At 43.3% G+C, this 26603-nt stretch overlaps 1 protein-coding gene across 1 annotated transcript in view; it reads right to left on the reverse strand.

The window, feature by feature from the left end:
- The window catches only part of DPP10 (dipeptidyl peptidase like 10), a 187333-nt gene that overhangs the window by 11954 nt on the left and 148776 nt on the right, over positions 1-26603 (reverse strand). The window contains exons 16-20 of the mRNA XM_056536295.1: positions 23789-23910; positions 17681-17728; positions 17482-17580; positions 17328-17397; positions 7233-7427 (exon numbers count right to left, since the gene is read on the reverse strand). Of these exons, the coding sequence (XP_056392270.1) occupies positions 7233-7427; positions 17328-17397; positions 17482-17580; positions 17681-17728; positions 23789-23910 (534 nt within the window). The remainder of the gene's footprint in view (positions 1-7232; positions 7428-17327; positions 17398-17481; positions 17581-17680; positions 17729-23788; positions 23911-26603) is intronic.

Below are 26603 nucleotides of genomic sequence, written 5' to 3' on the forward strand. Positions count from 1 at the left end.
ATAATCTATATGGATAGAGGGAGGAGCCATTACAGGGTTACACGATAATCTATATGGATAGAGGGAGGAGCCATTACAGGGTTACACGATAATCTATATGGATAGAGGGAGGAGCCATTACAGGGTTACACCATAATCTATATGGATATAGGGAGGAGCCATTACAGGGTTAAACCATAATCTATATGGATAGAGGGAGGAGCCATTACAGGGTTACACCATAATCTATATGGATAGAGGGAGGAGCCATTACAGGGTTACACCATAATCTATATGGATAGAGGGAGGAGCCATTACAGGGTTACATCATAATCTATATGGATAGAGGGAGGAGCCATTACAGGGATACATGATAATCTATATGGATAGAGGGAGGAGCCATTACAGGGTTACACCATAATCTATATGCATAAAGGGAGGAGCCATTACCAAGTTACACTATAATCTATATGGATAGAGGGAGGAGCCATTACAGGGTTACACCATAATCTATATGGATAGAGGGAGGAGCCATTACAGGGTTACATCATAATCTATATGGATAGAGGGAGGAGCCATTACAGGGTTACACGATAATCTATATGGATAGAGGGAGGAGCCATTACAGGGTTACACCATAATCTATATGGATAGAGGGAGGAGCCATTACAGGGTTACAACATAATCTATATGGATAGAGGGAGGAGCCATTACAGGGTTACATCATAATCTATATGGATAGAGGGAGGAGCCATTACAGGGTTACACCATAATCTATATGGATAGAGGGAGGAGCCATTACAGGGATACACTATAATATATATGGATAGAGGGAGGAGCCATTACAGGGTTACACCATAATGTATATGGATAGAGGGAGGAGCCATTACAGGGATACACCATAATCTATATGGATAGAGAGAGGAGCCATTACAGGGTTACACGATAATCTATATGGATAGAGGGAGGAGCCATTACAGGGATACACTATAATATATATGGATAGAGGGAGGAGCCATTACAGGGTTACACTATAATCTATATGGATAGAGGGAGGAGCCATTACAGGGTTACATCATAATCTATATAGATAGAGGGAGGAGCCATTACAGGGTTACACCATCATCTATATGGATAGAGGGAGGAGCCATTACAGGGTTACACGATAATCTATATGGATAGAGGGAGGAGCCATTACAGGGTTACACGATAATCTATATGGATAGAGGGAGGAGCCATTACAGGGTTACACCATAATCTATATGGATATAGGGAGGAGCCATTACAGGGTTAAACCATAATCTATATGGATAGAGGGAGGAGCCATTACAGGGTTACACCATAATCTATATGGATAAAGGGAGGAGCCATTACAGTGTTACACCATAATCTATATAGATAGAGGGAGGAGCCATTACAGGGTTACACCATAATCTATATGGATAAAGGGAGGAGCCATTACAGGGTTACACCATGATCTATATGGATATAGGGAGGAGCCATTACAGGGTTACACCATAATCTATATAGATAGAGGGAGGAGCTATTACAGGGTTACAGCATAATCTATATGGATAGAGGGAGGAGCCATTACAGGGTTACACCATAATCTGTATAGATAGAGGGAGGAGCCATTACAGGGTTACAGCATAATCTATATGGATAGAGGGAGGAGCCATTACAGGGTTACAAGATAATCTATATGGATAGAGGGAGGAGCCATTACAGGGTTACAAGATAATCTATATGGATAGAAGGAGGAGCCATTACAGGGTTACACCATAATCTATATGGATAGAGGGAGGAGCCATTACAGGGTTACACCATAATCTATATGGATAGAGGGAGGAGCCATTACAGGGTTACACCATAATCTATATGGATAGAGGGAGGAGCCATTACAGGGTTACACCATAATCTATATGGATAGAGGGAGGAGCCATTACAGGGTTACACCATAATCTATATGGATAGAGGGAGGAGCCATTACAGGGTTACACCATAATCTATATGGATAGAGGGAGGAGCCATTACAGGGTTACACCATAATCTATATGGATAGAGGGAGGAGCCATTACAGGGTTACATCATAATCTATATGGATAGAGGGAGGAGCCATTACAACGATACATGATAATCTATATGGATAGAGGGAGGAGCCATTACAGGGTTACACCATAATCTATATGCATAAAGGGAGGAGCCATTACCAAGTTACACTATAATCTATATGGATAGAGGGAGGAGCCATTACAGGGTTACATCATAATCTATATGGATAGAGGGAGGAGCCATTACAGGGTTACACCATAATCTATATGGATAGAGGGAGGAGCCATTACAGGGATACACTATAATATATATGGATAGAGGGAGGAGCCATTACAGGGTTACACCATAATGTATATGGATAGAGGGAGGAGCCATTACAGGGATACATGATAATCTATATGGATAGAGGGAGGAGCCATTACAGGGATACACTATAATATATATGGATAGAGGGAGGAGCCATTACAGGGTTACACTATAATCTATATGGATAGAGGGAGGAGCCATTATAGGGTTACACCATAATCTATATGGATAGAGGGAGGAGCCATTACAAGGAATACACTATAATATATATGGGTAGAGGGAGGAGCCATTACAGGGTTACACCATAATGTATATGGATAGAGGGAGGAGCCATTACAGGGTTACACCATAATCTATATGGATAGAGGGAGGAGCCATTACAGGGTTACATCATAATCTATATAGATAGAGGGAGGAGCCATTACAGGGTTACACCATAATCTATATGGATAGAGGGAGGAGCCATTACAGGGGTACACCATAATCTATATGGATAGAGGGAGGAGCCATTACAGGGTTACACCATAATCTATATGGATAAAGGGAGGAGCCATTACAGGGTTACAAGATAATCTATATGGATAGAGGGAGGAGCCATTACAGGGTTACACCATAATGTATATGGATAGAGGGAGGAGCCATTATAGGGTTACACCATAATCTATATAGATAGAGGGAGGAGCCATTACAGGGTTACACCATAATCTATATGGATAGAGGGAGGAGCCATTATAGGGTTACACCATAATCTATATGGATAGAGGGAGGAGCCATTATAGGGTTACACCATAATCTATATGGATAGAGGGAGGAGCCATTATAGGGTTACACCATAATCTATATGGATAGAGGGAGGAGCCATTACAGGGTTACACCATAATCTATATGGATAGAGGGAGGAGCCATTACAGGGTTACACCATAATCTATATGGATAGAGGGAGGAGCCATTACAGGGTTACACCATAATCTATATGGATAGAGGGAGGAGCCATTATAGGGTTACACCATAATCTATATGGATAGAGGGAGGAGCCATTACAGGGTTACACCATAATCTATATGGATAGAGGGAGGAGCCATTACAGGGTTACACCATAATCTATATGGATAGAGGGAGGAGCCATTACAGGGTTACACCATAATCTATATGGATAGAGGGAGGAGCCATTACAGGGTTACATCATAATCTATATGGATAGAGGGAGGAGCCATTACAGGGTTACATCATAATCTATATGGATAGAGGGAGGAGCCATTACAGGGTTACACCATAATCTATATGGATAGAGGGAGGAGCCATTACAGGGTTACATCATAATCTATATGGATAGAGGGAGGAGCCATTACAGGGTTACACCATAATCTATATGGATAGAGGGAGGAGCCATTACAGGGTTACACCATAATCTATATGGATAGAGGGAGGAGCCATTACAGGGTTAAGGACCTTTTACACAGACTGATCTATTGGGTGAATAAGCGTTCCCAGGAACCTTGTAAAAGGGGCCAAAATCAGCTTACAAATGGGCAAATACTCGTTCACCAGCTCATGAATGGTGACATTGAGGGGCATTTACTAAGGGGTTTAGTCATTTTTTTCTGACTATTTTTGGCGCAAAATTGTCGCAATTGCGCCTACCCTATTTTTTGTGCGACTTTCTCTAGCAAGAGCTAGAAAGTAAAAAAAAATTTCCCGCTTAATTTACGCAAGTTTTCAGTTTTGACTTGCAGTGGTCAGGAATTTATTAACAGAGACAGTCGCAGTTGCGCAATAAACTGTCACAACGGCCATAAAAATTGACTAAATTTACTCCAGCTCCAACATGGAGCAGGAAAAGCTACTGCCGCCCGGGCTCCGACATACTTTCTCCCCGCTGCCCTCACTGCGCTACCGGGACACTGCAGTGATTTATATCCCCCCCCCCCCCTCACCTGCCAGCGCCACACAACTCCCATCTGTCTGCTAACTGTGGCAAGACTACAAGTCCCAGCATGCCCTTACAGTGAGGACACGCTGGGAGTTGTAGTCTTGTAGCAGCTGGAGCTGAGTGGCGCGGGCGGGAGACAAGGGGGGGGGGGGGTAGCGGGGAGGCCGTATGAGGAGCCCGGGCGGCTGCACTGTAATCTCAGCCCGGGCTCCTGCCCTGAGAGCCAAAGGCTGTCTAGGCATGCTGGGAGTTGTAGTCTTGCAATATCTGGAGGCACCCTGGTTGGGAAACACTGTTTTAGGCCAGTGTTTCCCAACCAGGTTACCTCCAGATGTTGCAAAACTACAACTCCCAGCATGCCTGGACAGTCAAAGGCTGTCTAGGCATGCTGGGAGTTGTAGTCTTGCAACATCTGGAGGCAACCTGGTTGGGAAACACTGGCCTAAAACAGTGTTTCCCAACCAGGGTGCCTCCAGATGTTGCAAAACTACAAGTCCCAGGTTGGAAAACACTGTGCCCGGCCTCCGCCCCACCTTACTGTAAGGGCATGTTGGGAGTTGTAGTCCTGCAGCTGGGGGCAGGGGACAAGCTTGTCACTTGCCCACACATCTCCTGCACCACACAACTACAACTCCCAGCATGTACTTACTGTAAGGGCATGCTGGCAGTTGTAGTCGTGCGGGGCGGGAGATGTGTGAGCAGGTGATAATAAATGTACTAACCCATTTTTTTTTTTTCTCATTTCAGATCTGTGTATCCTGTGGGCTCATTCGGATTCGGTGGACTACTTCGACGACCAGCGTTTTTCTTTGTTTGATTTTAATAAAATGGTTAACGAGGGCTTGTGGGGGAGTGTTTTTTGTAATAAATTTTTTTTAAAACCTGTTGTGTTTTTTCCTTACTTTACTAGACAGGCTTAGTAGTGGAAGCTGTCTTATAGACGGAGTCCATGACTAAGCTGGGCTTAGCGTTAGCCACAAAAACAGCTAGCGATAACCCCCTATTATTACCCCGGTACCCAACGCCACAGGCGTGCCGGGAAGAGCCGGTACCAACAGGCCTGGAGCGTCAAAAATGGCGCTCCTGGGCCTAGGCGGTAACAGGTTGGCATTATTTAGGCTGGGGAGGGCCAGTAACAATGGTCCTCGCCCACCCTGGTAACGTCAGGCTGTTACTGTTTGGTTGGTATTTGGCTGAGAATGAAAATAGGGGGGACCCTATGCATTTTTTTTTAAAATAAATAATTAAATATTTTATTCTCAGCCAAATACCAACCAAACAGTAACAGCCTGACGTTACCAGGGTGGGCGAGGACCATTGTTACTGGCCCTCCCCAGCCTAAATAATGCCAGCCTGTTACCGCCTAGGCCCAGGAGCGCCATTTTTGACGCTCCGGGCCTGTTGGTACCGGCTCTTCCCAGCACCACTGTGGTGTTGGGTACCGGGGTAATAATTGGGGGTTAGCGCTAGCTGTTTTTGTGGCTAACGCTAAGCCCGGCTTAGTAATGGACTCCGTCTATAAGACAGCTTATAGCAAACACTGTAACCGGCCATGAACATGGAGCCACAACATCTCAGTGTACGGGTACACAACATCTCAGTGTATGGGTACACAACATCTCAGTGTACGGTTACACAACATCTCAGTGTATGGGTACACAACATCTCAGTGTATGGGTACACAAATCTCAGGTACACAACATCTCAGTGTATGGGTACACGACATCTCAGTGTACAGGTACACAACAGCTCAGGGTATGGTTACACAACATCTCAGTGTACGGGTACACAACATCTCAGTGTACGGGTACACAACATCTCAGTGTACGGGTACACAACATCTCAGTGTACGGGTACACAACATCTCAGTGTACGGGTACACAACATCTCAGTGTACGGGTACACAACATCTCAGTGTACGGGTACACAACATCTCAGTGTACGGGTACACAACATCTCAGTGTACGGGTACACAACATCTCAGTGTACGGGTACACAACATCTCAGTGTATAGGTACACATCATCTCAGTGTACGGGTACACAACATCTCAGTGTACGGGTACACAACATCTCAGTGTACGGGTACACAACATCTCAGTGTATGGGTACACAACATCTCAGTGTACAGGTACACAACAGCTCAGGGTATGGTTACACAACATCTCAGTGTACGGGTACACAACATCTCAGTGTATGGGTACACAACATCTCAGTGTACGGGTACACAACATCTCAGTGTACGGGTACACAACATCTCAGTGTACGGTTACACAACACCTCAGTGTATGGGTATACAACACCTCAGTGTATGGGTATACAACACCTCAGTGTATGGGTACACAACATCTCAATGTATGGGTACACAACATCACCAGGGAGGCTACACAATTCTTAAAGGGGTTCTCCACTGGAAAACATTTATTTTTTAAATCAACTGGTGCCAGAAAGTTAAACAGATTTGTAAATTACTTCTATTTAAAAATCTTAATCCTTCCAGCACTTATCAGCTGCTGTATGCTCCACAGGAAGTTGTGTAATTCTTTCTGTCTGACCACAGTGCTCTCTGCTGACACCTCTGTCCGTTTTAGGAACTGTCCAGAGTAGGAGAAAATCCCCATAGCTAACCTATCCTGCTCTGGACAGTTCCTAAAATGGACAGAGATGTCAGCAGAGAGCACTGTGGTCAGACAGAAAAGGAAATTCAAAAAGAAAAGAACTTCCTGTGGAGCATACAGCAGCTGATAAGTACTGGAAGGATTAATATTTTTTAATAGAAGTAATTTACAAATCTGTTTAACTTTCTGGAGCCAGTCGATATATATATCTATATAAAAAATGTTGTCCACTGGAGTACCCCTTTAAGCTGTGACCTGTATTGGGCAGGATCCGGTCACAATGGGGTGCGCCCGCCTGTACAGACACATATACAGACAATACAGGAGGAGCATAGAAGATAATTCTCACTCTACAGCAGCTATTTGGTCCTTTACTTCCACAGATCCGAGTCCTCGGTGAACCTGCTGCAGGATTTTAAGTCCTTGAAAGCCGCTGCCCCGACCGTCAAACCGCGCCACGATGACGTTGTCTGTGTTTATCAACACCGAATCCCAGTCAATGTGGAACTTGTCAGTCACAAGCTGACTCCCCGGGGATTCATCCCTGAAAGAGCAACATATAAAGAGTCTGCAACCAAGACACAACATTGTCCTATAGTCCTACTAAAAAGGAACTACCGTAAAAGAAAAAACACCGTCTACATCTACACATCCCATCTATAACCTACCTGACATCTACAACATTTGTGCTCAAAAGTCTGCATACCCTTGGTGAGGTTTATCATTTTGTTCCGAACACTGGGTGCGGGCTGTGGGGGTCGTGACATCATGAGCACGCCCCCCCTCAATGCAAGTCTATGGGAGGGGGCGTGGCAGCCTCTGGCTGCCACGCCCCCTCCCATAGACTTGCATTGAGGTGGCGCGACGTGATGTCACAAGGAAAGTACGCGACCCCCGCAGCCCACCCCCAGCGTTCGGATCCAAATGTTCTGAACGCTGGGGCAGTGGAGTACCCCTTTAAGGTCAGGAGACTGTGACCCTAAAAAGGAACTACCGTAAAAGAAAAAACACCGTCTACATCTACATATCCCATCTATAACCTACCTGACATCTACAACATTTGTACTCAAAAGTCTGCATACCCTTGGTGAGGTTTATAATTTTGTTCCGAACACTGGGTGCGGGCTGTGGGGGTCGTGACATCATGAGAACGCCCCCTCAATGCAAGTCTATGGGAGGGGGCGTGGCAGCCCCTGGCTGCCACGCCCCCTCCCATAGACTTGCATTGAGGTGGCGCGATGTGATGCCACAAGGGAAATGCTCGTGACATCGCGACCCCCGCAGCCCACACCCAGCGTTCGGATCCAAATGTTCTGAACGCTGAGGCAGTGGAGTACCCCTTTAAGGTCAGGAGACTGTGACCCTAAAAAGGAACTACCGTAAAAGAAAAAACACCGTCTACATCTACATATCCCATCTATAACCTACCTGACATCTACAACATTTGTACTCAAAAGTCTGCATACCCTTGGTGAGGTTTATAATTTTGTTCCGAACACTGGGTGCGGGCTGTGGGGGTCGTGACATCATGAGAACGCCCCCTCAATGCAAGTCTATGGGAGGGGGCGTGGCAGCCCCTGGCTGCCACGCCCCCTCCCATAGACTTGCATTGAGGTGGCGCGATGTGATGCCACAAGGGAAATGCTCGTGACATCGCGACCCCCGCAGCCCACACCCAGCGTTCGGATCCAAATGTTCTGAACGCTGAGGCAGTGGAGTACCCCTTTAAGGTCAGGAGACTGTGACCCTAAAAAGGAACTACCGTAAAAGCAAAAACACCGTCTACATCTACATATCCCATCTATAACCTACCTGACATCTACAACATTTGTGCTCAAAAGTCTGCATACCCTTGGTGAGGTTTATCATTTTGTTCCGAACACTGGGTGCGGGCTGTGGGGGTCGTGACATCATGAGCACGCCCCCCTCAATGCAAGTCTATGGGAGGGGGCGTGGCAGCCCCTGGCTGCCACGCCCCCTCCCATAGACTTGCATTGAGGTGGCGTGATGTGATGTCACAAGGGAAATGCTCGTGACATCGCGACCCCCGCAGCCCGCACCCAGCGTTCGGATCAAAATTTTCCGAACACTGGGGCAGTAGAGTACCCCTTTAAAGAGCTTTTTGGTCAAAGCCAAGTTGACCCACCAGAGATTACAGCAGGATACTACAGGAGTGAAGGTTCGGAAGCGGCCGTCACAGTCTCCTGACCTTAAAGGGGTACTCCCGCGGCAAACTTTTTTTTTTTTTTTTTTTAAATCAACTGGTGCCAGAAAGTTAAACAGATTTGTAAATCACTTCTATAAAAAAAATCTTAATCCTTCCAGTACTTTTTAGGGGCTGTATACTAAAGAGAAATTCAAAAAAGAAATGCATTTCCTCTGATGTCAGGACCACAGTGCTCTCTGCTGACATCTCTGTCCATTTCAGGAACTGTCCAGAGAAGGAGAAAATCCCCATAGCAAACCTCTCCTGCTCTGGACAGTTCCTAAAATGGACAGCAGAGGTCAGCAGAGAGCACAGTGGTCCTGACATCAGAGGAAATGCATTTCTTTTTTGGATTTCTCTTTAGTATACAGCCCCTAAAAAGTACTGGAAGATTTTTTAATAGAAGTGATTTACAAATCTGTTTAACTTTCTGGCACCAGTTGATTTAAAAAAAAAAAAAAAAAAAGTTTGCTACGGGAGTACCCCTTTAACCTGTTCAGGACCCATGACGTATGCATACGTCTTCACACCCTGGGTCTTAAGGACCCATGACGTATGCATACGTCATGGCGTTTTCCGGTCTCTGCCGCTCGCCGGGCAGAGATCGGAACTGGATGCCTGCTGAAATCCTTCAGTAGGCATCCAGGGCAAACGCCGAGGGGGGCCATGTAGGCCCCCCATGTCGGCGATCGCCGCAAATCGCAAGGGAAATCGCCCTTGCGATCTGCGGCGATACCGGGCTGATCGGGTCTCTGGGACCCGACCGCCCGGTAATTTCGCATGATCCCGGCTGTCACAGACAGCCAGGACCATGCTGAAGTATCGGAGCGAGGTGGCAAGCCGGCCACCTCCTCCGATCCCCTGCGATCTGTCGGTTAGTTAACCGACCAATCGCAGGAGGGGGGGCGGTTACTTCCTCCCGTCCTGCCCGGCCCCTAAAAGTCCGGAGAGGACGGGAGGAAGACCAGAGGACGCAGCGGGGGACCGGGGAGTGCTGGGGACCGGCCCCGGTACTTACCTCGTCCCTGAAGACCCGGATCCAGACGATGAAGACGGCGGCAGCGGCGACAGGTGAGTCGATCTTCAGCCGCGGTCGGGCCCTTTACAGCAATGCACGTCGCCGTAAAGCGACATGCATTGCTGTAATAGGACCCTGTAAACTACAACTCCCAGCATGCCCAGACAGCCCTTGGCGTCTGGGCATGCTGGGAGTTGCAGTTTTGCAACATCTGGAGGTCCACAGTTTGGAGACCACTGTGCCCTTCCAGATGTTGCAAAACTACACATCCTCAGCATGCCCTTACTGTCCAGGCATGCTGGGAGTTGTAGTTCTGTAACATCTGGCCCTTCAGATGTTGCAGAACTACAACTCCCAGCATGCCTGGACAGTTTTGGCATACTGGGAGTTGTAGTTTTGCAACATCTGGAAGGGCACAGATTGGGAACCACTGTATTAGTGGTCTGCAAACTGTAGTCCTCCAGATGTTGCAAAACTACAACTCCAAGCATGCTGGGAGTTGTAGTTCGGCAACATCTGGCTCTAAAGATGTTGCCGAACTACTACTCCCAGCATGCCTGAGAATGTTTGGGAGTTGTGGTTTTGCAACAGCTGGAGGCACACTGGTTGGGAAACATTGTTTCCTAACTCAGTGTTTCCCAACCCGTGTGCCTCCAGCTGTTGCAAAACCACAACTCCCAAACATTCTCAGGCATGCTGGGAGTAGTAGTTTTGCAACAGCTGGAGGCCCCCCCCCTGTGAATGTACAGGGTACACTCACATGGGCAGGGGGCTTACAGTGAGTATCAGGCTGCAAGTTTGCGATGCAGCAAATTTTGCGCGGCAGCTCAAACTCGCTGTAATCCCCCGCCCGTGTGACTGTACCCTAAAAACACTACACTACACTAACACAAAATAAAATAAAAAGTAAAAAACACTACATATACACATACCCCTACACAGCCCCCCTCCCTCCCCAATAAAAATGAAAAACGCCTGGTACGCCACGGTTTCCAAAATGGAGCCTCCAGCTGTTGCAAAACAACAACTCCCAGTATTGCCAGAGAGCCGTTGACTGTCCAGGCATGCTGGGAGTTTTGCAACAGCTGGAGGCACCCTGTTTGGGAATCACTGGCGTAGAATACCCCTATGTCCACCCCTATGCAAGTCCCTAATTCAGGCCTCAAATGCGCATGGCGTTCTCTCACTTCGGAGCCCTGTCGTATTTCAAGGCAACAGTTTAGGGCCACATATGGGGTATCACCGTACTCGGGAGAAATTGACTAACAAATCTTGGGGGTCTTTTTCTCCTTTCACCCCTTATGAAAAGGTGAAGTTGGGGTCTACACCAGCATGTTAGTGTAAAAAAATAAACTTTTTACACTAACATGCTGGTGTTGCCCTATACTTTTCATTTTGACAAGAGGTAAAAGGGAAAAAAGCGCCACAAAATTTGTAACACAATTTCTCCCGAGTACGGAGATACCCCATAAGTGGGCGCAAAGTGCTCTGGGGGCGCACAACAAGGCCCAGAAGGGAGAGTGCACCATGTACATTTGAGGTGATTTGCACAGGGGTGGCTGATTGTTACAGCGGTTTTGACAAACGCAAAAAAAACAAAACCCCACATGTGACTCCATTTCGGAAACTACACCCCTCACGGAATGTAATGAGGGGTGCAGTGAGAATTTACACCCCACAGGTGTCTGACAGATCTTTGGAACAGTGGGCTGTGCAAATTAAAAATGTTGAACAGCCCACTGTTCCACAGATATGACAGACACCAGTGGGGGGTAAATGCTCATTTTATGCCTTGTTACGTTCCTCAAGGGGTCTAGTTTCCAAAATGGTATGCCATGTTGGGGTTATTTTGCTGTCCTGGCACCATAGGGGCTTCCTAAATGCGATATGCCCCCCGAGCAAAATTTGCTCTCAAAAAGCCAAATATGACTCCTTCTCTTCTGAGCATTGTAGTTCGCCCGTAGTGCACTTCAGGTCAACTTATGGGGTACCTCCATACTCAGAAGAGATGGGGTTTCAAATTTTGGGGGGTATTTTCTGCTATTAACCTTACAAAAATGTGAAATTTGGGGGGAAACACACATTTTAGTGATTTTTTTTTATTTATTTTTTACGTATGCAAAAGTCTTGAAACCCCTGTGGGGTATTAAGGCTCACTTTATTTCTTGTTACGTTCCACAAGGGGTCTAGTTTCCAAAATGGTATGCCATGTGGTTTTTTTTTGCTGTCCTGGCACCATAGGGGCTTCCTAAATGCGACATGCCCCCGAGCAAAATTTGCTCTCAAAAAGCCAAATATGACTCCTTCTCTTCTGAGCATTGTAGTTCACCCATAGTACACCTCAGGTCAACTTATGGGGTACCTCCATACTCAGAAGAGATGGGGTTACAATGTTTGGGGGGTATTTTCTGCTATTAACCCTTGCAAAAATGTGAAATTTGGGGGGGAAACACACATTTTAGTGAAATTTTATTTTTATTTTTTAACATATGCAAAAGTCGTGAAACCCCTGTGGGGTATTAAGGCTCACTTTATTCCTTGTTACGTACCTCAAGGGGTCTAGTTTCCAAAATGGTATGCCATGTGGGGGATTTTTGCTGTTCTGGCACCATAGGGGCTTCCTAAATGCAACATGCCTCCCAAAAACCATTTCAAAAAAACGTACTCTCCAAATTCCCCTTGTCGCTCCTTCGCTTCTGAGCCCTCTACTGCGCCCACCGAACACTTTACATAGACATATGAGGTATGTGCTTACTCGAGAGAAATTGGGCTACAAATATAAGTATACATTTTTTCCTTTTTCCCCTTGTAAAAATTCAAAAATTGGGTCTACAAGAACATGCGAGTGTAAAAAATGGAGATTGTGAATTTTCTCCTTCACTTTGCTGTTATTCCTGTGAAACACCTAAAGGGTTAAAACGCGGACTGAATGTCATTTTGAATACTCTGGGGGGTGCAGTTTTTATAATGGGGTCATTTGTGGGGTATTTCTAATATGAAGACCCTTCAAATCCACTTCAAACCTGAACTGGTCCATGAAAAATTGTGAGTTTGGAAATTTTGTGAAAAATTGGAAAATTGCTGCTGAACTTTGAAGCCCTCTGGTGACTTCCAAAAGTAAAAACACGTAAATTTTATGATGCAAACATAAAATAGACATATTGTATATGTGAATAAAAAAAAAAATTTATTTGGAATATCCATTTTCCTTACAAGCAGAGAGCTTCAAAGTAAAAAAAATGCAAAATTTTCAAATTTTTCATAAAATGTTGGGATTTTTCACCAAGAAAGGATGCAAGATACCACAAAATTTTACCACTATGTTAAAGTAGAATATGTCACGAAAAAACAATCTCGGAATCAGAATGATAACTAAAAGCATTCCAGAGTTATTAATGTTTAAAGTGACAGTGGTCAGAATTGTAAAAAATGGCCGGGTCCTGAGGTGTAAAATGGCTGGGTCCTTAAAGGGTTAAGGTCAGGTGACTGTGGCGGCCACTTCGGAACCTTCACTCTATCCTGCTGTAACCTCTGGAGGGTCAACTTGGCTTTGACCAAAAAGCTCTCGTCACTTCAGTTTACAGTGTCCCAGAAGCTGTGAGGTGTCGAGGTGTTGTCGGCCATATTGTAATCCAGGCTTTTTTGTGGCATTCGCGCAGTAAAGGCTTCTTTCTGCGCGCCATTTTTGTCCTAGTATCATTGTATTGTGCTCAACAATCGCAGCATCTTTTCCCAGAGCACCCTGGTTTCCTGTGAGTTTTATTTTGTATCCCAACAATTTTTCTGGCAGAAAGGGGTCAAATTTTTCTTGGTCACCTGACCTTGGCTCGGTATCGAGAGTTCCCCAAAGTTTCCCCTTCTTAATAAGTAATTAAAGAGTTTATCCAGGAAAAAAACTTTTTTTATATATCAACTGGCTCCAGAGAGTTAAACAGATTTGTAAATTACTTCTATAAAAAAAAATCTTAATCCTTTCAGTACTTATGAGCTGCTGAAGTTGAGTTGTTTTTTCTGTCTAAGTGCTCTCTGATGACACCTGTCTCTAGAACTGTCCAGAGTAGAAGCAAATCCCCATAGCAAACCTCTACTACTCTGTGCAGTTCCCCGAGACAAGCAGAGATGTCAGCAGAGAGCAATGTTGTCAGACAGAAAAGAACAACTCAACTTCAGCAGCTGATAATTATTGGAAGGATTAAGATTTTTTAATAGAAGTAATTTACAAATCTGTTTAATTTTCTGGAACCAGTTGATATGAAGAAAAAAATAGTTTTTTCCTGGAATACCCCTTTAAACAATAGGGTCTGGCATTATCAAGGCTTTGGGTATATTTTTATAACCTTTTCCATCTTTATAAAGGTCCATTACCTTGTTAGGGTAGGTTCACACTGCGGATATCTCACTTAATTCAGATTCAGCCTGGCAGCCGCCGCCGGCGGTAGGACCGCGCAGCAATGCGCCATCACCAGTGACAGCTATGCAGTGCTCACACATTTCCACACAAAGAATGAACATTTTCTTTCTTTGCGCAGAATAATTTCAGCGGCGAAATCTCGCGGAAGACCCATTCACACTGATGGTAATGTTAATTGCGCGGAATTTAAAAAATTTTTTTTTTTTTTTAAATCATCCGATACCAGAAAGATTTGTAAATTACTTCTATTTAAAAATCTTAATTCTTCCTGTACTTATCAGCTGCTAAATGCTCCACAGGAAGTTCTTTTCTTTTTGAATTTCCTCTCTGTCTGACCACAGTGCTCTCTGCTGACACATCTGTCCATGTCAGGAACTGTCCAGAGCAGGAGAGGTTTGCTATGGGGATTTGCTCCTACTCTGGACAGTTCCTGACATGGACAGAGGTGTCAGCAGAGAGCACTGTGGTCAGACAGAAAAGAAATTAAAAAGAAAAGAACTACCTGTAGAGCATACAACAGCTGATAAGTACTGGAAGGATTAAGATTTTTTATTAGAATAAATTTACAAATCTGTTTAACTTTCTGGCACCAGTTGATTTAAAAAAAAAAAAAAATGTTTTCCACCAGAGTACCCCTTTAACCTTAAATTAACATTTAAACCTAGGTGTGTCACCTTGTGTGTCTGTAATAAGGCAAAACATTCAAGGGTATGGAAACTTTTGATCAGGGTCTTTTGTGATAATAAATGGTTTAAAGGGGTACTCCGGTGGAAAACTTTTTTTTTTTTTTTAAATCAACTGGTGCCAGAAAGTTAAAAAAAAATTTGTAAATTACTTCTATTAAAAAATCTTAATCCTTCCAGTAGTTATTAGCTGCTGAATCACGAGCACAGTGCTCTCTGCTGACACCTCTGTCCATTTTAGGAACGTCCAGAGTAGGAGAAAATCCCCATAGCAAACATATGCTGCTCTGGACAGTTCCTAAAATGGACAGAGATGTCAGCAGTGAGCACTGTGTTCCAAAAAGAAAAGAATTTCCTCTGTAGTATTCAGAAGCTGATAAGTACTGGAAGGATTAAGATTTTTTAATAGAAGTCATTTACAAATCTGTTTAACGTTCTGGCACCAGTTGATTAAAAAAAAAAAAAAAAAAAGTTTTCCACTGGAGTACCCCTTTAATATGATCTCTATCCTTAAATGAAAGACAGTATTTTGGCATTATCAGTCATTTATATATATATTTTTTTCAATCAATGTAAAATTTCCCCCTTTTCTGCCAGGGTATGTAAACTTTTGCACAGAACTATACATCCTAATACTAATATCTACAACATTCTCACCATACTTAAGTGACTACATAATGCCAAACCAGATGTAGCAGAGTCATCTTTTAGTTTCTTCTCCTTAAGATCTCCCCGGATCATCACCTGCAGGTTCGGATTTAACCAGTTACATGCCTGATTGTGTTGTATATCTCCACCGGATAATGTCCTGTGAGTGGGATCATCTGCCGTTTGCCCTTTGGCACGCAGTGTTACCAGGCTGTGGCATTTATGATGATCAACTGGTGTTAAAGGGGTACTCCGGCCCTAAGACATCTTATCCCCTGTCCAAAGGATAGGGGATAAGATGTCTGACCGCGGGGGTCCCGCCACTGGAGACCCCCCCAATCTTGCATTCGGCACCCACCTCTTTGAGCTGCACGCCGCGCTGCCAGCTCACAAACTGCCGGGTGCCGATCACGGGGCCGGAGTATTGTGATGTCCCGACTCCGCCCCCGTGTGATGTCACGCCCCTTCCCCGCTATGCAAGTCTATGGGACTTGCCCTAGACTTGCATAGCGGGGGCGAGATGTGAAGTCACACGGGGGTGGAGTCGTGATGTTACGATACTCCGGCCCCAGCTGTCACGCCCCCTCCCATAGACTTGCATAGCGGGGGCGGGGCGTGACATCACACGGGGGCGGAGTCTTGACTTCACGATACTCCGGCCCCGTAGTCACACCCCGCCATGCAAGTCTATGGAAGGGGGCGTGGCGGTTGTCACGCCCCCTCCCATAGAATTGCATAGCAGGGCGTGACGTCACACGGGGGGCGGAGTGTTGACATCACAATACTCCGGCCCAGTAGTCACACCCCGCCCCCGCTATGCAAGTCTATGGGACTTGCCATAGACTTGCATAGCGGGGGCGAGGTGTGAAGTCACGCGGGGGTGGAGTTGTGATGTTACGATACAACGGCCCCAGCTGTCACGCCCCCTCCCATAGACTTGCATAGCGGGGCGTGTCATCACACGGGGGCGGAGTCTTGACTTCACAATACTCCGGCCCTTTAGTCATGCCCCGCCCCCGCTATGCAAGTCTATGGGAGGGGGCGTGACGGCTGTCACGCCCCCTCCCATAGACTTGCATAGCGGGGGTGGAGCGTGACGTCACACGGGGTCGGAGTCTTGAGGTCACGATACTCCGGCCCCGTAGTCACGCCCTGCCCCCGCTATGCAAGTCTATGTGAGGCGCCCCCTCCCATAGACTTGCATAGTGGGGGTGGGGCTTAACGTCACACGGGGGGCGGAGTCGTGATTTCACGATACTCCGGCCACCAAAGAGGTGGGTGCAGAATGCAAAATTGTGGGGGTCCCCAGCGGCGGGACCTCCGCAGTCAGACATCTCATCCCCTATCCATAAGATGTCTTGAGGCCGGAGTACCCCTTTAAGGGGTCTAATGAACGTATACAGTCCCCACCCCCTTATTACACTATCAGGTTATATAGAAGATATCGGGCTCCCTGTATTATGTGAATGATCACTTACACCACGAGGAGGAGTGGATACCGGTTCTTGTCCGTAAAATCCCGAGGATATGATAGTCGTAGAGGAAGCTCTAAAAAGGAGAGACGATGAGTGAGAGACGGGAGGCCATGGAGTCTTAGCTCCTCCCCCTCTGACAGGCCCCGCCCCCTCTTACCATAATCCTCAATGGGAATCATTTTGACTTCGCTCCTGAAGATTTCCTTCTGGGACACGGCGTCTTTCAGCACAGAATTGTTTTCTATCATAAAATATTCTATGGAAAATAATAGAGAAGACGTGACTGTGTAATACCGTAATGTGTGCACATGGTATATACCCCTATCCGTATACACCACAATATCCCGGACACTGACCTGAGGGGTGACTGGTGTTGTGGACACTGAAGACGTGGACTCCGGGACCTGTCACATGTGAGAAAGACGCAAGATTAACTCTCAACATTCCGAATCCATGATATTCCCACACGATATGGAGGGTAATGACTGGGAGAATGGGGGATGTAGAGCAGTGGTCTCCAACCTGCGCACCTCCAGATGTTGCAAAACTACAACTCCCAGCCAACGGCTGTCCGGTCATGCTGGGAGTTGTAGTTTTGCATCATCTGGAGGTCCGCAGGTTGAAGACTACTGATGTAGAGGTATGTAGTGTTCTAGGACTTAGAGGCTTTGTAGTGTTCTAGAACATAGAGACTTTGTAGTGTTCTAGGACTTAGAGGCTTTGTAGTGTTCTAGGACTTAGAGGTTTTGTAGTGTTCTAAAACGTAGAGGTTTTGTAGTGTTCTAGGACTTAGAGGCTTTGTAGTGTTCTAGAACATAGAGGCTTTGTAGTGTTCTAGAACATAGAAGCTTTGTAGTATTCAAGGACTTAGAGGCTTTGTAGTGTTCTAGAACATAGAGGCTTTGTAGTGTTCTAGGACTTAGAGGCTTTGTAGTGTTCTAGAACATAGAGGCTTTGTAGTGTTCTAGGACTTAGAGGCTTTGTAGTGTTCTAGAACATAGAGACTTTGTAGTGTTCTAGGACTTAGAGGCTTTGTAGTGTTCTAGAACATAGAGGCTTTGTAGTGTTCTAGAACATAGAAGCTTTGTAGTATTCAAGGACTTAGAGGCTTTGTAGTGTTCTAGAACATAGAGGCTTTGTAGTGTTCTAGGACTTAGAGGCTTTGTAGTGTTCTAGAACATAGAGGCTTTGTAGTGTTCTAGGACTTAGAGGCTTTGTAGTGTTCTAGGACTTAGAGGCTTTGTAGTGTTCTAGGACTTAGAGGCTTTGTAGTGTTCTAGAACATAGAGGCTTTGTAGTGTTCTAGGACTTAGAGGCTTTGTAGTGTTCTAGAACATAGAGGTTTGTAGTGTTCTAGGACTTAGAGGCTTTGTAGTGTTCTAGGACTTAGAGGGGTATTCCAGGCAAAAACTTTTTTTTATATATCAACTGGCTCCGGAAAGTTAAACAGATTTGTAAATTACTTCTATTAAAAAATCTTAATCCTTTCAATAGTTATTAGCTTCTGAAGTTTTCTGTCTAACTGCTCAATGATGATGTCACGTCCCAGGAGCTGTGCATGATGGGAGAATATCCCCATAGGAGCTGGACAGCTCCCGGGACGTGAGTCATCAGAGAGCAGTTAGACAGAAAACACCAACTCAACTTCAGAAGCTAATAACTATTGGAAGGATTAAGAGTTTTTAATAGAAGTAATTTACAAATCTGTTTAACTTTCCGGAGCCAGTTGATATATAAAAAAAATGTTTGGCCTGGAATACCCCTTTAAAGGTTTTGTAGTGTTCTAGGACTTAGAGGCTTTGTAGTGCTCTAGGACTTAGAGGCTTTGTAGTGCTCTAGGACTTAGAGGCTTTGTAGTGTTCTAGGACTTAGAGGCGTTGTAATGTTCTAGAATGTAGAGGCTTTGTAGTGTTCTAGGGCTTTGTAGTGTTCTAGGACTTAGAGGCTTTGTAGTGTTCTAGGACTTAGAGGCTTTGTAGTGTTCTAGAACGTAGAGGCTTTGTTGTGTTCTAGGGCTTTGAAGTGTTCTAGGGCTTTGTAGTGTTCTAGAACTTAGAGGCTTTGTAGTGTTCTAGAACGTAGAGGCTTTGTAGTGTTCTAGGACTTAGAGGTTTTATAGTGTTCTAGGACTTAGAGGCTTTGTAGTGTTCTAGGACTTAGAGACTTTGTATTGTTCTAGGATGTAGAGGCTTTGTAGTGTTCTAGGATGTAGAGGCTTTGTAGTGTTCTAGGGCTTTGTAGTGTTCTAGAACGTAGAGGCTTTGTAGTGTTCTAGGGCTTTGTAGTGTTCTAGAAAGTAGAGGCTTTGTAGTGTTCTAGAACGTAGAGGCTTTGTAGTGTTCTAGGACTTAGAGGCTTTGTAGTGCTCTAGGACTTAGAGGCTTTGTAGTGCTCTAGGACTTAGAGGCTTTGTAGTGTTCTAGAACATATAGGTTTGTAGTGTTCTAGGACTTAGAGGCTTTGTAGTGTTCTAGAACATAGAGGCTTTGTAGTGTTCTAGGACTTGGACTTAGAGGCTTTGTAGTGTTCTAAAACGTAGAGGTTTTGTAGTGTTCTAGGACTTAGAAGCTTTGTAGTGTTCTAGAACACATAGGCTTTGTAGTGTTCTAGGACTTAGAGGCTGTGTAGTGTTCTAGAACATAGAGGCTTTGTAGTGTTCTAGGACTTAGAGGCTTTGTAGTGTTCTAGAACATAGAGGCTTTGTAGTGTTCTAGGACTTAGAGGCGTTGTAGTGTTCTAGAACATAGATGCTTTGTAGTGTTCTAGAACATAGAGGCTTTGTAGTGTTCTAGGACTTAGAGGCTTTGTAGTGTTCTAAAACGTAGAAGTTTTGTAGTGTTCTAGGACTTAGAGGCTTTGTAGTGTTCTAAAACGTAGAGGTTTTGTAGTGTTCTAGGACTTAGAGGCTTTGTAGTGTTCTAGAACATAGAGGCTTTGTAGTGTTCTAGAACATAGAGGCTTTGTAGTGTTCTAGAACATAGAGGCTTTGTAGTGTTCTAGGACTTAGAGGCTTTGTAGTGTTCTAGAACATAGAGGCTTTGTAGTGTTCTAGGACTTAGAGGCTTTGTAGTGTTCTAGAACATAGAGGTTTGTAGTGTTCTAGGACTTAGAGGCTTTGTAGTGTTCTAGGACTTAGAGGGGTATTCCAGGCAAAAACTTTTTTTTATATATCAACTGGCTCCGGAAAGTTAAACAGATTTGTAAATTACTTCTATTAAAAAATCTTAATCCTTCCAATAGTTATTAGCTTCTGAAGTTTTCTGTCTAACTGCTCAATGATGATGTCACGTCCCGGGAGCTGTGCATGATGGGAGAATATCCCCATAGGAGCTGGACAGCTCCCGGGACGTGAGTCATCAGAGAGCAGTTAGACAGAAAACACCAACTCAACTTCAGAAGCTAATAACTATTGGAAGGATTAAGAGTTTTTAATAGAAGTAATTTACAAATCTGTTTAACTTTCCGGAGCCAGTTGATATATAAAAAAATTTTTTGGCCTGGAATACCCCTTTAAAGGTTTTGTAGTGTTCTAGGACTTAGAGGCTTTGTAGTGCTCTAGGACTTAGAGGCTTTGTAGTGCTCTAGGACTTAGAGGCGTTGTAATGTTCTAGGACTTAGAGGCTTTGTAATGTTCTAGAATGTAGAGGCTTTGTAGTGTTCTAGGGCTTTGTAGTGTTCTAGGACTTAGAGGCTTTGTAGTGTTCTAGGACTTAGAGGCGTTGTAGTGTTCTAGAACCTGGAGGCTTTGTAGTGTTCTAGGGCTTTGTAGTGTTCTAGGGCTTTGTAGTGTTCTAGAACGTAGAGGCTTTGTAGTGTTCTAGGACTTAGAGGTTTTATAGTGTTCTAGGACTTAGAGGCTTTGTAGTGTTCTAGGACTTAGAGACTTTGTATTGTTCTAGGATGTAGAGGCTTTGTAGTGTTCTAGGATGTAGAGGCTTTGTAGTGTTCTAGGGCTTTGTAGTGTTCTAGAACGTAGAGGCTTTGTAGTGTTCTAGGGCTTTGTAGTGTTCTAGAAAGTAGAGGCTTTGTAGTGTTCTAGAACGTAGAGGCTTTGTAGTGTTCTAGGACTTAGAGGTTTTATAGTGTTCTAGGACTTAGAGGCTTTGTAGTGTTCTAGGACTTAGAGGCTTTGTAGTGTTCTAGGATGTAGAGGCTTTACAATATTCTAGGCCTCAGTAACTTTGGGATGTTCTGGGACTTGAAGCTTGATTGTTTTGTAGCGTTCTAGGACTTAGAGGCTTTGTAGTGTTCTAGGACTTAGAGGTTTTGTAGTGTTCTAGGACTTAGAGGTTTTGTAGTGTTCTAGGATGTAGAGGCTTTGTAGTGTTCTAGGATGTAGAGGCTTTACAATATTCTAGGCCTCAGTAACTTTGGGATGTTCTGGGACTTGAAGCTTGATTGTTTTGTAGCGTTCTAGGACTTAGAGGCTTTTCAATATCTTAGGACTTGGAGGCATTATAAAGTTCTGAGACTTTGAGGCTTTTTAACAATCTAGGACTTGGAGGCTTTTTCACGTTCTAGGACCGGGATGCTTTGTAATGTTCTAGAACCTGGAGCTAAATAGGCTTTGTAGTATTCTAGGACTTGGAGCTTCGTAGTGTTCTAGGACTTTAAAGCCTTCTGGTTTTGTAGCTCTGGGCGGGATGTAGCTTCCATTACTATTTCAGTACCTGGACTCTGTGGTCGGGGCCTCATTGGTTAATCTGTGTATCTTCTTCCCATGCGCCGCCATGTTGCTGCTCTTCAGGTACAGGTGGCATAAAGGAAGGAGATGTTCTATAGAATATTTAATGCTTGGATTAGCAGGAGATTATCTCTTCTTTTGTAGACTGACTCCCTGCAGTGTATATGTGTATATATTATGTGTGTTGTGTACGTGTGTATTGTATACTCGTGTTTTGTACATAATCCTCTCTATCAGAAACCATCCGTATTCTGTCCGCCATATTATCCTGCAGTGTATACGTGTACATATTATGTGTGTGTTGTGTACGTGTGTATTGTATACTCGCGTTTTGTACGTAATCCTCTCTATCAGAAACCATCCGTATTCTGTCCGCCATATTATCCTGCAGTGTATATATTATGTGTGTTGTGTACGTGTGTATTGTATACTCGCGTTTTGTACGTAATCCTCTCTATCAGAAACCATCCGTATTCTGTCCGCCATATTATCCTGCAGTGTATACGTGTACATATTATGTGTGTGTTGTGTACGTGTGTATTGTATACTCGTGTTTTGTACGTAATCCTCTCTATCAGAAACCATCCGTATTCTGTCCGCCATATTATCCTGCAGTGTATATGTGTATATATTATGTGTTGTGTACGTGTGTATTGTATACTCGTGTTTTGTACGTAATCCTCTCTATCAGAAACCATCCGTATTCTGTCCGCCATATTATCCTGCAGAGCAGATTGTATTTGAAGCAGGAATTTGCTGAGTAACCATCGGTGGCCCTGGGGCGGCTGTGTAATAGTCTGTGAATCTCTCCCTGTGTGATCCGTATCATACAAACCACCATGTAATCTCAGATGTTATCAGGACGGGCTAAATAACATTACGGATATAGCAGGAGTCAGTAAAATATATACCTGTGCGAAGACGAGGAGCAGGATGATATGTAAACAAAGTGTTTCCCAAGCAGGGTGCCTCCAGCTGTTGAAAAACTACAACTCCAAGTACGCCTGGACAGCCTTCACAAGCAGGGTGCCTCCAGCTGTTGCAAAACTCCAACTCCAAGTATGCCCGGACAGTCTTCCCAGGCAGGGTGCCTCCAGCTGTTGCAAAATTACAACTCCAAGCATGCCCGGAAAGCCTTCTCAAGCAGGGGGCCTCCAGCTGTTGCAAAACTCCAACTCCAAGCATGCCAGGACAGCTTTCCCAAGCAGGGTGCCTCCAGCTGTTGCAAAACTCCAACTCCAAGCATGCCAGGACAGCTTTCCCAAGCAGGGTGCCTCCAGCTGTTGCAAAACTCCAACTCCAAGCATGCCAGGACAGCTTTCCCAAGCAGGGTGCCTCCAGCTGTTGCAAAACTCCAACTCCAAGTATGCCTGGACAGCCTTCTCAAGCAGGGTGCCCCCAGCTGTTGCAAAACTACAACTCCAAGTATGCCCAGACAGTCTTCCCAAGCAGGGTGCCTCCAGCTGTTGCAAAATTACAACTCCAAGTATGCCCGGACAGTCTTCTCAAGCTGGGTGCCTCCAGCTGTTGCAAAACTACAACTCCAAGCATGCCCGGACAGCCTTCGGCTGTCCAGGCATGCCTGGAGTTGTAGTTTTGCAACAGCTGGAGGCACCCTGGTTAGGAAACACTGATATAGAGGAACCAGCTTTGACCCAGATGAGGAGGCAGTGATGACAGTTCTGAACCGCGTGGGAGCGGATCGATAACAAAGCCCCCGGTATGTGTATGGTAAAGGTGAGTGGGGGTCAATACACTTATGCAATGTTTAGGGTCTTACCTTTACAATGCAGCAGGAAGTGATGGTTCAATGGGCTGAACTTTGCGTTGAAGTAGGAACACTGGTCGCTCGCAACGCCACACGAGAGGCAGTCGCGGTTCAGTAAACCAGAGATGTAGACGCTGAAAAGATACCATGAGTGGATATATTCATACATTATATGGGTATATTCATACATTATATGGGTATATTCATACATTATATGGGTATATTCATACATTATATGGGTATATTCACACATTATATGGGTATATTCATACATTATATGGGTATATTCATACATTATATGGGTATATTCATACATTATATGGGTATATTCACACATTATATGGGTATATTCACACATTATATGGGTATATTCATACATTATATGGGTATATTCACACATTATATGGGTATATTCATACATTATATGGGTATATTCATACATTATATGGGTATATTCACACATTATATGGGTATATTCATTCAAACATTATATGGGTATATTCATACATTATATGGGTATATTCACACATTATATGGGTATATTCATACATTATATGGGTATATTCATACATTATATGGGTTTATTCATACATTATATGGGTATATTCATACATTATATGGGTATATTCATACATTATATGGGTAATACATTATATGGGTATATTCATACATTATATGGGTATATTCATACATTATATGGGTATATTCATACATTATATGGGTATAATCATACATTATATGGGTATATTCATACATTATATGGGAATATTAATACATTATATGGGCATATTCATACATTATATGGGTATATTCATACATTATATGGGTATATTCATACATTATATGGGAATATTAATACATTATATGGGCATATTCATACATTATATGGGTATATTCATTCATTATATGGGTATATTCATACATTATATGGGTATATTCATACATTTTATGGGTGTATTCATACATTATATGGGTATATTCATACATTATATGGGTGTATTCATACATTATATGGGTATATTCATACATTATATGGGTATATTCATAAATTATATGGGTGTATTCATACATTATATGGGTATATTCATACAGTATATGGGTATATTCATACATTATATGGGTATATTAATACATTATATGGGTATATTCATAAATTATATGGGTATATTCATAAATTATATGGGTATATTAATACATTATATGGGTATATTCATACATTATATGGGTATATTAATACATTATATGGGTATATTAATACATTATATGGGTATATTCATACATTTTATGGGTATATTCATAAATGATATGGGTATATTCATACATTATATGGGTATATTCATACATTTTATGGGTATATTCATAAATGATATGGGTATATTCATACATTATATGGGTATATAAATACATTATATGGGTATATAAATACATTGTATGGGTATATTCATACATTATATGGGTATATTCATACATTATATGGGTATATTCATACATTTTATGGGTATATTCATAAATGATATGGGTATATTCATACATTATATGGGTATATAAATACATTATATGGGTATATTCATACATTATATGGGTATATAAATACATTATATGGGTATATTCATACATTTTATGGGTATATTCATACATTATATGGGTATATTCATACATTATATAGGTATATTAATACATTTTATGGGTGTATTCATACATTATATGGGTGTATTCATACATTATATGGGTATATTCATACATTATATAGGTATATTAATACATTTTATGGGTGTATTCATACATTATATGGGTATATTCATACATTTTATGGGTATATTCATACATTATATGGGTATATTCATACATTATATAGGTATATTAATACATTTTATGGGTGTATTCATACATTATATGGGTGTATTCATACATTATATGGGTATATTCATACATTATATAGGTATATTAATACATTTTATGGGTGTATTCATACATTATATGGGTATATTCATACAGTATATGGGTATATTCATACATTATATGGGTATATTAATACATTATATGGGTATATTAATACATTATACGGGTATATTAATACATTATATGGGTATATTAATACATTATATGGGTATATTCATAAATTATATGGGTATATTAATACATTATATGGGTATATTCATACATTATATGGGTATATTAATACATTATATGGGTATATTAATACATTATATGGGTATATTCATACATTTTATGGGTATATTCATACATTATATGGGTATATTCATACATTGTATATTCATACATTAATGTGACTCTGTGCAGCCCCCACAGTAGGCTAAAAAATGGTCAGCGCTCTGGACAGAGATACACGATGAAGAATGTCGCATTATAGGCTTCATATAGGAGCAACAAAAAAAAGCAATAGTTTTCAAAAAGACACTAGAGACGTCTTGTTCTAGTATTGCAGAATAGTAATAAAGAAATTGAACAGAAGAGGACACTAATATCTCAGATACACGGTATAGATGTGGGGGGGGGGGGGGGGGTCACCATACAGAAGGGGAGCAAAATATATGGAAAATATACAACCCAAGGCACAGTTAACATCAGAGGTGTTACTTCTGGCGCCTGAAGACCTTGTAGTTACATAAGAAGACCCCTGAAATGAGCCCCCTACACCAGACCACTGTTTCCTCAGTCCGTCATCCTCCACCAGACCACTGCTTCACCAGTCCAACAACACCCTTCATCAGTACTCAGCCCAGAACCCTCCACAAGTCCATTGTGTCACCAGTCCAGCATCCATCACCATTCCGGCACCCTTCACCAGTCCAACAACACCCTTCAT

Source organism: Hyla sarda, chromosome 8 (assembly GCF_029499605.1).
Source record: "Hyla sarda isolate aHylSar1 chromosome 8, aHylSar1.hap1, whole genome shotgun sequence".
NCBI classification, from domain to species: domain Eukaryota; kingdom Metazoa; phylum Chordata; class Amphibia; order Anura; family Hylidae; genus Hyla; species Hyla sarda.